The 13,182-nt window shown below is 39.4% G+C and overlaps 1 protein-coding gene across 1 annotated transcript; it reads right to left on the bottom strand.

Annotated features, from left to right (window-relative positions):
- Positions 1-3,959: 3,959 nt before the first annotated feature.
- On the bottom strand, positions 3,960-4,541 carry LOC115731658. The gene has a single exon (XM_030662332.2). It carries the CDS (start codon positions 4,539-4,541, stop codon positions 3,960-3,962), a length of 582 nt encoding a protein of 193 aa, XP_030518192.2.
- Between the last annotated feature and the right edge of the window lie 8,641 nt (positions 4,542-13,182).

The following is a 13,182-nucleotide window of genomic DNA, read 5'->3' as shown; positions in this document are numbered from 1 at the left end:
TGCAAGATATGTGTAATATTGAAATATATTTTGAAATAACAAGAGCTATGTTGTTGTGATTCAAAAGAAGGTACAATCAAGACACAAGAGCTACCTCGTTATGATTCAATAGAAGATTAAGATCGCAAGTGGATATGTCATTGCAATTTGATAAAGGTAAAGATCATGAATGCGTATGTCATCATGAATCAATACTATCAAGGGTGTGTATGTGTAGGTGGTGTGATTAATGTCACCCGAGATGATCGGGTAAAGCATTGGTGTAAGGGTGTAGTCAATGCCACTTGAGCTGCTCGGGTAAAGTATTTGTGTAAGAAAAGTGTAGTCAATGCTACCCGAGCTAATCATGTAGAACGTTTGTGTAGAAATGTGTAGTCAATGTCACCTAAGCTGATCAAGTAGAGCATTTTTGTAGAAAAGTGTAGTCAATGCTACCTGTGCTGATCGGGTAGAGCATTTATGTAGAAATGTGTAGTCAATGCCACCTAAGCTGACTAGGTAGAGCATTTGTGTAGAAATGTGTAATCTTGAGTTAATTAAGTATCAATGTGGAGGAAGATTTTGAAGTGCAATCAAGAAACATTACTAAAATCTCTTGAATTGTCACCAATAGCTGGGCTAATTGCATTGCACTCGTCTAGGGATTTGGAAGATTGCCCGGTGAGTGTACGCCAGCAAGGCTCGTTCGTTCAACAATTCATGGATGAATTTCGGGGCCTCAAAGGGTGATACGAACATCGAGAATGCATCACCTCTCGACAGTGTGAGAGGTAACACGTGCAAACACATTCATCAATGAGTTCATGCAGAATTATGCTGCTAAGCATGCATTACAAACCCTCTTCAATTTCTATTAAGCATGATTAGAAACAAAAAATGCATTTTGCTCATATGCTATATGCTATAATGACTCATCATGCGGTTTGTGCATAACTATTCTATTAAGTTTGCATTATCAATTCTGCTTAGGGAGATTATCACATTATGAACACCTCAAATGCAACCTGAATGGGGCACTTTCGTTTGAAAGGGCTTTTTCTCACTTTCGAGAAAAGCTATTCATTCTAGCTACAGGATTTGAGAGAAATCACTCAATTTTACTATCATCGCATTCGACAAGGGTCCGAGTAATCCGTAAGTGGTACGACCAAGCCAATGTAGAGGTTTGGATTAGGACCGTAATATAGGATGGGTCAAAGGTTATCAAATGGGACTCCGGTCAAGTCAAAGCTGTTGAAATGAATTTCTTCGTCATTTGTTCCGGGTTTACAAGTCAAGAACCCTGCAAAAATGAGAGAGAAATAATCTTTCTCGAACTTCTTTGAGCGACGCTTAAAATCATTCAACTCTACGTTAACTCAAGCGCCCTAATCAGAAGAGACTTTGAAGGGTTATAACGTAGGTTATGATTGGGGATCGAAGAATAAAAAAGGTTCATTTTGGCTCGGAAAGTGTATGAGAATGGCTTGATGTTGGTGATCATCACGGTCTTGTCACCAATCTTGGCCTTCTGGAGTTGTCTTCGATGAATAGCATCATTGCATGAGGTTGCTGTGAATTTCAACCGAAGGTTGAACCTTGCAAATTGATTTCTCTAGGGAGTGTTCTTTACAACCAATTCCCATTGGGGATTTACAAGAAGAACATGTATACATGTACATGGAATTTACAAAAATGTACATTCAAAATTCAGAAGTACTTTACAAATAAACAAGGATTTGATTAAGCATCGACCTTACTTTTGATAGGCATTTGTCCTTCCATGCCCATGATTTTCTTGTGGGATAGCCTTTGCTCTCTTTTTATTTTTATTTTTCCACTCTAATTTTCTTCTTTTTCTTCTTTTTTCGAGAGGAGATTTCTTCTTCTTTGAGAGCTTTTCGACATCTCTCTCTTCTATTTTTTTTTTTTTTGTCTTTCAAGAGCGGGCCCCTTTTCCTTTAGGCTGAATTTACTTTTTATAATCCCATGACTTTGGCAATCCTACGATTGGCAATTCCAAACAAAAATAATGCCAAACATCACAAGAAAAATCTAGCATACAAGAAATGAGTTCATTCGAGAATTGTCTGTCGACTCGACCTTCTCAACTCTGCTCCTTTGGGAAAATGCCATCTTCGCCATTGGAATGAGTAAATGATCACCAACAAGGGTTTTAAGAAACCAATTTGCAGGCTCAAGTGGACTATGCAAACCGTAGAATGTATAAGATAGAGAAATGAATGCTCTTCATCATTCTAAGGCACTTGAATTAAAGTTCGAGTATAAATGTAAAGACACACCCGAAGATTGATGTTAGTTCGAGCAAGAAAACTTCTAACCATTTACTTTGTGCTGCTGCTGGAATTACCTTGTTTGGGCCCAATATGGGGTTCTTGACAGGGGTGAGAAATGAAACCGCCGCTCGAAGGGGTTAATCAATGGTAACCTGCAGTGTTTGGGATAAAGAAATGAATACCTCCTTCATTTCGGTGATAGTACCTTTTGCGAGAAAACCCTTTTCCTTGAGGAATGCGGAATCTAGCGACGCTCATCTCCATAGGGGTTAAAATTTGAGGCATATATGGAAATGGCTTGCCTTTCATCATCCTATCATTGCCCCATTCGGTACATTCAATGCATTTTATGTAGTTTATACTCCCTATTCGGAGCTGATAAATCAAACGTGAATGACAATCATGCATAAACCATACGTTGTGTGAGCATTTTTAGGCATGCAAAATCATATTTCATGAAAAACTCCTACACTTTGTTAAAGAACAGACTATGCAAGTATGAAAGCAAATTCTTGTGGATGTGGAATTTGAGTTGCCGCAGAACATGTGAGTGAATCAAATGAGTCAGGGGGTATGCTTTTCGGATCGAGGACTAGCTCATTCTTATCTTTGCCCTAGAGCCAGTAAAAGATGCATGATCGAGTTAAGTATGGACTTGAGATGCTCTGGCTGCCCCCGTTCAATGGTGATGGTCATGTGGGGGACTTCCAAGGATTGATCGGGCTGATGCATGGTCAGAGTTGAGAATCTGGCCCTTGCCCCTGAATTAATTCTAAAATACATAGTATATAAATCAATAAGAAAATGGGGTTAAACCCTGTGCTAACCAATTCTGAAGATTTTTCTTGAAAAACCCTTTTGTTTTTGAAAACCTCGGCATGAGAATTCTTGAGAAGCCCAACCTTTAGTGCTTGCCATGGACGATAGATTGTTCAAACGTTGGTTATCGTCATCGGGTTGGCTTGGGATGCTTCTTCAAGATTCCAAAATATAATGAAAGACCTTTGTAATTTCATTGATCATGAATCAAAATTACATCTTATTGGAAAAGAAATGCAAATGTTCCCCAAAGGGAGACGCCCGACTCTAAAACTGAATCCTAACAATTGAAAATGCAACCTAGACTCCTAGAAAGCGGGAAGAATATCCCATGCATGGGATTGTAATAAAATAAATTATCACTCTTGAAAGCCTTCACTGTCCCACCAATGACTCTTCAAACATTGCCCACATGATTTGGTAGCAAGTTGCTTTGCACATTCGGATGAGCAAGGGTAGAAAATGAAAATGTTCCAGTCTCCAGCAGGTCTTGGATTCGATGCTTGAGCACCATGCACTCATCATTCGAATGCCCCGATTCGTCCGAATGGTAGTCACACTTCTTGGATGGATCATATCTGGTAAATTTTGTGTGATGGAGTCATTGTAGCTCCGAAGACAGTAGATTCTTCGCTCTTAGAATAGCTAATACCTAGGATGGGGTCCTAGGGAGAGGCGTGAACTACCGCTTAATGTGTTGGTAAGGTTGGTGTTGGTTCCGCTAGCTATAATTGGCTGGGTGCTGAGTAGTCATCTGCACTTTCGAAACTTGAGCTGGCATCTTCCGGACGTAGGTCATATTCACCTCGGTGGCTGATTCCTTGTCTTTATTTGTTGGGAACTGCTTAGTGCTAGAGCTAGTATTTACGTACCCTTTTTCGGGCCGCTTTCCACTTCCTCAACCATTGCAATGAGGTGACTGAATGATATTGCGGTGGTGCCAAGGATACATGACTGCATTGCTTGGGAGAGGGTGGAGACAAACAATCTCATGAGCTCCCGCTCAAGCGGAACTAGCTTCAGCTGAGATGCAACGTTCCTCCATCCGGTGGCATACCGCTTGATCGTCTCACCCTTTTTCATTTCTGCTTGCTCCGGATCTTCTTTGGTGGTGGCAACGTCCAAGTTAAAACTGAAATGCCCGATAAATTCGTTGGCTGCCTTTTCCCAATCCTTCGTGCTACAAATTTTATAATATGTATACCATTTCATAACCGCGTCTTTCAGACTAGCCTGGAAAGTCCGAACCATCAGAGGGCCATTAGCCACATACTTATTCATTCCGGCTTGGTACATCTGGACATGCTGCACCGGGTTGGAGGTGCCATCGTACTTTTTGAAGTCGGGCATCTTGAATTTCTCCGGCACACTAACCTTTGAGAAAGCAGAGAAATCAACCCGAGGTATGTTGTACGTCCCTTCTACCTCACATATCCTCTGTTCCATCTAGGCCACCAGCTTGGTTGCCTCATCATTTGGTCATGTAGCCAGGGGGCTTGCTTGAGGAGTCGCAATAGGGGGTGGTATGCTTGAGCCTGTTCCCGTAATGATCACGTCCTCTAGCGGCATAGATTGCAAGGGAACGCCTTCCGGGGCCTTGCCGGAACCGCCCGCCAAGGAAACTAGAGCGAGCATAGCTGGCGGAGGGCTTAAGCTAGACGGCTAAAGCTTGGCTACGAAGTTAGCCATCATCTCTTCCATCCTTTGGGACATCATTCCTTCAAATCGCTCACTCAGAGCATCGAGCTGCTCCTTCAGAGCCTCTCGGACAGCAGCATCGATTTCAGTTCTCTCTGCCATTTTTCTTGCAACCGATCGAGTAATATGTAGAGGATCCGTGATAAATTACCTACAGAAGTATCAAGGCAAGGTAAGTGCAATGAACAGGAATAGCAAGCCGGTCCATGATGCCCCTCTAGACTCAACGAACGTAGAAGATATGACCAATCAACTGAATCAGGCAATTTTTAGTTTCATCAGGTTTTACGATAAAATTCATCTTAATTCGTACATTGATCAAAATGTGTCCAAATTTTACAAGCTTGTAGTTGAGAGGATGATGAACAACTTTTATGTTGGCCAATCGGACTAGAAATGAGCGGATCAAATCAGTTTAATGTGTCTTTCCGAAAAATCATGTTCAGAAAACTGTTATGTCCGCCTATTGTTGAAAGAACGACGGGCCCTCTTAAATTATTAATTTAATTCTGAAATTTTGTAGGCTATTAATTGAAACATAGGTCTACAACTTTTGTGTTTGGAAATTCTGCAAGAAGGCACGTTAGCTAGTATTAATTTGCAAAATGATTCTGAAGTCTGAAAATGTGCCAAATTCCAGCCTGCCCGACTCCGGCCATTAATTCCATAGTAAATAGAAAATACGTCAGATTGTTACGAAATTTTATCCTGATAGATTATGATCTTCCGAACGTTTTTCATGAAGATGAGTTCTTTCAGTTATGAACAAAAAAGGATCGCCCGGTCTGTGAAGGTCTGCGCATCAAAACGCATTGCAGTTTCTGTGTGTAAAAACAAAAACGTGATTTTGCTTTCACTTCGTCCCTAGTAAATAAATTCCCTTAGTTTTGTATTTTTTATATGTCTAAGATTATTACGCTGCCTACGACTTTCGTTGAGAGCATTTACTCAAAGTTTGATCGTAGAATTTAGTAAAAATCGTACAACGTAACAAGCCAAATCAGAATTGAGGAAAACCGATGAAATTACTATTAATGTAAAAACTACGGAATCGAAGTTTTAAAGTGTGAAATTGGAAACATGACAATGAAATTCTAAACAATCAACCTATGAAAGTAAAGACATGACTCTTTCTAAGAAAATCAAGAAATCAAACGGTCTTTCTTTTCTTAGAGGCTACATGCTCTATAGATGAATGAGCCTTCAAGATGCGCTGTAATCGTGCATTCTCCTTAGCCAAAGCATCTACCTTTTCCCGGGCCTTCATTGCCATCTCTTCACTGATTTTGAGTTGAGTCTAAAGGGTTTGTCGCACTGTCACGATCGGGATCTTTGGGAGTATCTCAGCAGGGATAGTATGAGACCGAATATACCGGGTTGTGGCAAAGTGACTCTTCATTTTTCTGGCGAGCTTATCTACGGGCCAAATCGGCTTCGATTAGAACACTCCCCGCCAAGTCTCGGAATGACGTCTAAGCTCAGCTCCGTAGTTCTCGTCCTTCTCAAACTGAACTTGAAATTCATTAGGCCCAAGTGAAGGCGGGACATTTTGCGGAACTCGAAATTGTCGTGCAACTCGAAGAGGCCGATAGCTGGTTGCTCCATAAATGCCCATCAAAGGTACGGGCTTCTGATCGCCATGGCATAATCGAACCTCAACCACTCGAAACCATACAGCTTGCCAAAGGAAAATCTTAGAGTTTGGATCCTCGAATAAATGGACCCACTGTGTATAGTGCAAGTTCTTAGTTTGATCTTGTATTTGTTTAAATCTTAAAATAGGGTTATCAGTCATGCGCATTTCAAATACAGTCATGTTTTCCTCAAATTGAGAAAGGTGTGAGAAAAACAAGATTTGTAAAAGGTCAATTGGGGCTCGAAAAGTCTTATCTTTTTCTTTCTTGTTTTCTTTTTTGGAATGCACGAAACGTGTCAATGAAATAAAAGTTTTAGCAAGAATAATATTTACAAAATTGACCCCACGACAAACTTGTTTTACCATCCAGGCTATCACGGGATCTATAGCATTCCGACGGAATGGAAAAATGATAAGTCTGAAAAATACTAAGATAAAAATCTTAGATCTCATGAGGTCAGAGTTATTTTCAAAACATTCAATGAGGAAAGATAATGGGCATGCTTGGCGCTTACCCTTCAAGACTTTTTCAACTTCTTTTTTAGTGAAACTCAAAAATTCAGCAAGCACTACCACGGGATCCATCCGAATAGGTGGTTCAACTATATCCAACTCAATTGATTTCCCAATGGCAACATTGTATTCTTCTAGGGTGGGTGTGAGCTCAAACTTACCTCCTAACACAAATGTGGTCATCTCGAGGCACCAAAAATGAGCAAGTGCTTGCATGATCCCACTCTGAACATCGATGTCAAGAATCGGCAACATGAGCCCAATATGTTTGAGCGCGTATTGCCGACCATCCAGCTTCAACCGACCCCATAGCTTCTTGAGCTCTATGTTCGGAGTAGGCATGAAACGGATATCGTTGCGACCCATTCGTATATAATCACGTGCCAAATAAATGAACCTAAACCATGGACCGACCCAAAATAAAATGAGATGACAAGGGATAACAGACAAGAAATTACCGCCCATGGGAAGAAAATGTCAATCACAAAGATATGCGCATGAATTGTGGATTCAAATTTTAGTTCTTTTAACAAAGTGAGATGAAGGACGGAACAACATGTCGCAGCCTCGCACACGTTCATCATGACTAGTTGCCGCCTCGCATACATAGTCATGACTAGTTGGGTCCAATCATTTAGGCTTGGTTCGGTCGACAATGGTAACTCTCATGCATCATAGCCTCACGTGCATGAGAACGGCTCTTGAGTCATTTTGAATAATTCGAGATCCAAGTAGGATAACCTTTAGCGAAGCTTTACCACCAAGGTTAAAGAACCACTTAAATACCATCCTAAAACTATTGGGTGACCTAGGTTCGGTCACTAATCGATGTCGTGTAGTGCAATTATACTAGGGGCATGCATGGCATTTTGAAATCAATCAACGCTCCAATAGTTCAAAAATCAACATTCTCATCACCATGCCCGCAAAACAAAGGGTTAGTCATAGACTTCTCCCTTTATAACTCCCATTCTGCAAAACCATTTAACACTTAAGGGTTAAAATTCAATCAAGATTGCCAAACCAAGAGATTTTTTTTTTATGAAATTATCTCGGCCTAAGTCCTCCTTAAATTTCGAAAAATCTCAGGAATTCCCTAGTGGAGTCGCCAAGCTGTCGCGACATAAAAATCGAGTTTTCCAATTTTAGGTTAATGGATTACTAGATTAATTAAATGAATTAACTAACCTAATCCGAGCTCTCCCAAGCTCTACCAATTCGCAACTTAGGGTCATTTGATTTTTCTGCAAAAGATTTTTACTTTGTGGAGCCACCACTAATCATTTCTTGGTATGTTGATTAGAAACCTAAATAAAATAGCGGGAGAAAACTATTTTATTTCTGCAAACTAGAGATCTTAAGTTCGGGACTTTGTTACATTAATTTTTCAATTAATGCCATTTCAGTACCAATTTCATGAAAAAAGTTTGATTTGACAATTTTGATGAATTATGACTTGCAGTTCAAAGGTACAATTTTTGGGTTTTCTTTTTATTTTATTTTTTATATTTTTTATGTATTTTCGAAATTAAAGGGAATGAGAGTGAATTGGTTCAAGATTATCTTAAAGTTTTCGGATTTAACTTGCATTAATTTCCAAAAAATTTTAAGAAAATTTGTTAACCCTATTTCTGCATTTTTAATGTCTATCCTAATTGATTCCCAATATTTTGTTTATTGAATGTAATCCATGAGATAGGACTTCTAGAAAATCCTGTCTTTCTAAAAAAGTGATAAGACGTGGTTTTTAAGAAACCATATCTTCCTTAATCTTTTTCCTTTTTTCTGAGATTTTCCGACGTGAAATGAGGCATGAATGATTTTTATTTGTTCCATTTTTTCGAATTTTCTGATTTTTTGTTGTTGTGATTTTGGGTTTTTATGAATGAATTTAAATTTAAATTACGAATCTTTTAGTGAAAAGGATAATTACCGCTGATTCTTTCGAATTAACTTTCGGTCCGTAGCCCGACGGATCGAACCTAAAAATTCAAAATTCCCGCTATAGAAATAATTCCATCTAAAACCCGATAGATAGACTTATTTCCATGTATGTGGTTGCGGATTAGGATATTCCTAATTGATACATTTTGAAATATTTTGGTATCTTGAGTATATTCAGAAAGATTTTCGGATTACCCCAATATTATCACAAAAATCTCAAAATATTTGCATTACGATATAGTCTATCCAAATTAAACACAAGATATATTGCAGGATATATTCCGATGTGCCAATATACAGTATGATATGCAATAATCTCGAATAGGAAATGCAATATTTAAATATCAAGATAAAAATACATACCTTATCTTGCCAAAATTGCACTTTCCTATTTTGAAATTCGCCAAAAAATTGCAGCTCAAGCCGAAATTCTTTGGACCGATTCGGTGAGACTTTGTAGATGATGGAGCTCGAATCTCGGATTGCTCGTGAATGGCTTCGTGGCGAGGCTCTTCACCTTGCAGCTGCGCAGAGAAAGGATTGAAGAACTTGTGGACGGAACCCGGCTAAGGACTGGTCACAGATGGTGATATTCCCCGAACTCTCCGACTTGTGCTTTCGGTTTCTCTCTCCAAGGCTCTCCACAATTCCGAAATTTGGACTGTTGAGACTTCAAGACCAATCAAACTTGGCTCCAGGTTTTGTGAACACATATGATGAGTATGCAGGAGCATGAGATACTTTGCGCCCGGCCACGTTGCGAGGAAAACAAGCAGCAGCTCTCGTGGTCGTCAAACAGGTCAAGGCAAATCGTCATGGTCTCACCTTTGTCGTTGGAGTCCTTCGATTGGTTCTGGTCGTTGTCGAAGGGAACAATGGCTGTGATGATGAGGAAACCAAGCGACCAAGCTAGAGCCTTCTCGGGATTAGTAACATGAACGGTGGTCGACTTGTGGAAGGAGCATGGCCAACCTCTTTCTTTCTTCTCACGTGTGTCACTCGTAATTTTCTGAATTTTTAGAATGAAAGTACCCCCAAGCCTCTTGTTAGGACCTTGCATTTATAGAGAGAATTGGCCTAGCTTGATGGGCAAGAATGCAATATTCACATATCCTTTTGGATGTGTATCTTAAAAAATCTGAATATTTGATAAATATCTCCTCTTGGAGTGCGATAATCGGTCAAAGAGACATGCAAATGTGCTAGCTGAATTGCCCAACTCCTTTCCTATTTTCTAATAAAATATTCAGCCATAAGGAATATATATGTGGGCTCTCTGAATTTACGTGCGTATGGGTTTTTTGTGCAATCTTGAGCTTGAATAATTAATTAAAATCTGCTTGGGCTGAATTAAAAAAAAAATTAAAAGAAAGTCCAACACACCCATTTGAAATGCCTTGGCCGAAAATGCGCCGATGCCCCCGCCCAGCAAATTTAAGTTCAAATTTGGGCCGCCGATGGTCCAATGCAAAATGTAATGCATGAATACTAAAACTAAATGAAAATGATGAGCTATTATTAAAATTTAACTCCAGATTTTTATGCAAGATAAATGATCAAAATGTAGGTGTCAACAACGCATCACAGACTTAAAAGCATCATGGGATGCTATTATGACATGTTAATTGATGGGCTCAGTAGCATCATGAGATGCTTTGTTTCAATGGATGCCGTTTTTATTTTTGCTCTAATAAGATTTACATCTGTATTCTGTTACATTTATTAATAGTTTTTTATATGTAATGACTGTTTTGCATTCAATAAAGTATGTCTGAATGTGTTGTCTTCATATATAATACATATCTAAGGAAAAATCGCAAGGTATCGTGTAAACCTTGAGTGATGGTTGGGACATTTATTTTTAGCCAAAAACACATGTCTTGTTATACATAAAGTATAGTTAACTATAAAGGTAAGACATATGTTGGTTCATTTGAACCATAATGATATTTTCTAGTAGCACATCAGGTTTCGTGACGCATAAAGCAAGAGAATGGTGATTGACAATGAGGATAGTATAAGGTTTCTCTATCATTTGAGATGTTATCCGTTTACCACACTACCATATTAAGTCCATATCGGTAAAGTTAAGAGCATTTACGACCATGGATGGCTATGTGTCTTTTGATGCGATTCTTGGAATGATTCGGTGCTTAAGACTTTGTGGGATCGGATTGACTATTAGGAATTATCTCTAGACCAATATAAAGATGCACATATACAATACAATTTCAATTAATATAGCTCAAGTGGGAGAATGTTAGAATATATTTTAATATTCTGTGTGGGCTTTATTAATTGTTATTGTAATATTAATTGGTCTAATAAAGCAAAGATACATACAATTTCCTGTTTAGTCTAATATTGGGCTAGATAGTGTGGGCTGAGATAAATATTACCTATAATGAGAGGATAGGTTTCAATCTCTATAAATAGAGCTCAAGTCCCTCCTCTAAACCTTGATGTCCGCATAACCTTACATAAAGAGTCGTCTAAAGCGATAAGCGAGGGCCCGTCTCATTGAAGCCAGCGATAAAGAGGGTTCATAGAAGAGAAGCTCTCGAACATCGGATCATCGCAATTCCGCATCAAGAACGATGGATCCGAAACAAGTTAGTCAATTCTTTAACTTTATAAATCTGGGATTCGCATATCTATACGTGATGATCGTGAGTCGCTGCATAAAGTAATTAATCGCAGCTAACATATTAAATCTCAAATATGTGCCCTAATTCGGAAATTTCTTTGAATAGACGAACCAAGACTTCGATTTTTTACCCGGCGATGCGAAATAGAATTGAATCAACTTCCCGAGGCCTATAGACTTCGATTTGTTCTTCTTCTCTCTCTTTTTTCCTCTCTTCTCGAACTTGCTTCTATCTCTCCCCGTGGTGATACAGCCGGAAGTCATCACGCAGACCATCAAATCTTGATCGTCTCCCGCCAGCATCCACCATTGGTCACCAAAGAATAAACCCAAAAACAGAGAAAGAGAGAGGAACACATTCATCTATTATGAGAACACATAGGCTCATGCTTACTGACGCGAGAATCAATTAATATTACTTCGGATTGAACAATTATGAGATGAATTCATGATGAAATTTTCCAGCTATTTCGTCGGACAGGTGGTGGAGGGTTCATTTTGACTGTAAACTATTTCATTAGTACAAATCCGGGTTCGTGTGAACTTAAATTGACTCTAATCACAATCTCTTTTACGGAAAACATCAACCCAAACCGTAAACTCGGCATCCCTCACCGGAACAGAGCACAACAAAATATTTAGAACTCTCTTGCAGATTGCAAGTCAGTCTATACCCAGGAGGTTCCAAATACGTGGCCCGTGCTGATGGGTGTCGGAGAGGGTGCTTCAAGTGGGATTGGCCCACTTAAGAGTCTCGTCGGCTAGAAACAGAGAAGAACAAGAGAGAGAAGGTGCAGCTTTTTGTTTTACCATCCCTCGTCTTTCTCCAAAAATGAAGAATAAAAAAAAAAGACTAAATTTTTACTCTTTGTTTAAGTTTTGCATGATCGCGTCAAGTGGCCCAAAGGTGTGAACTAACTAACTAACTCTAATTCTAAAAACAATAATGCCGCGTATCATTAGTGATGATCTACCTTTTACTGTGACATGATAAATTGGATCACCTTGGCCCTCCACTCAACCACTCTCACTAGTAGAATTGTTTATGCTTCTGCTCTGCTTTGAGAATCTTACATTTGATTCAAAGGCTTTAGTTAAGATTCAAGTTGGTACTTGTGATATGGCCAAATTTTTTCCGTTTGCTAATAGCTAACTCCTTTTAGAATGCTATAAGAGTCAACAATTGAGAGTCCCTTGGTGTTAACTTTGTTTGTTTCCACAAAAATTACCAAAAAAATTCCAAACCTATTCCAATTATATAAATTCAGTCCTAGATCTTTTCTTTTGTCAATCTAGTCCTAAATCTTTTGCATTTTTTCCAATTCAATCCTTCCAGCCACTATAGCTGGAATTTGTTGTCCTTGATGTCGGCCGGTGCTCACGTGATCAATTTTTAATGATATTTTTTTTCTTTATCTTTTTTCCTTCCTTTCTCCTTCCTCTAATTGGTCGCCAATCCGACGATTGGCCAGAGGGCAAAATTGGCGAGGGCTAGGTCAGCCTCGCCCAGGCTGTTGCTCACCCAACCCTTGCAAAGTCGCCTCGCGACATTAAGGGGCGAGATCGCCTTACCGTGTTAAAGGTGAGGTTTGGCCTCACCGTCGTAAGGTGAGGTCAAGCTCGCCTAGCGACAGTGGCAAAGCGTGGCC

Source organism: Rhodamnia argentea, chromosome 11 (assembly GCF_020921035.1).
Source record: "Rhodamnia argentea isolate NSW1041297 chromosome 11, ASM2092103v1, whole genome shotgun sequence".
Taxonomy (NCBI): Eukaryota; Viridiplantae; Streptophyta; class Magnoliopsida; order Myrtales; family Myrtaceae; genus Rhodamnia; species Rhodamnia argentea.
This window is presented reverse-complemented; position numbering and strand designations above follow the sequence as displayed.

Bases quoted from the DNA above. Each gene is read 5' to 3' on its own strand.
- LOC115731658 (XM_030662332.2), bottom strand. From the start codon at position 4,541: ATGGAACAGAGGATATGTGAGGTAGAAGGGACGTACAACATACCTCGG.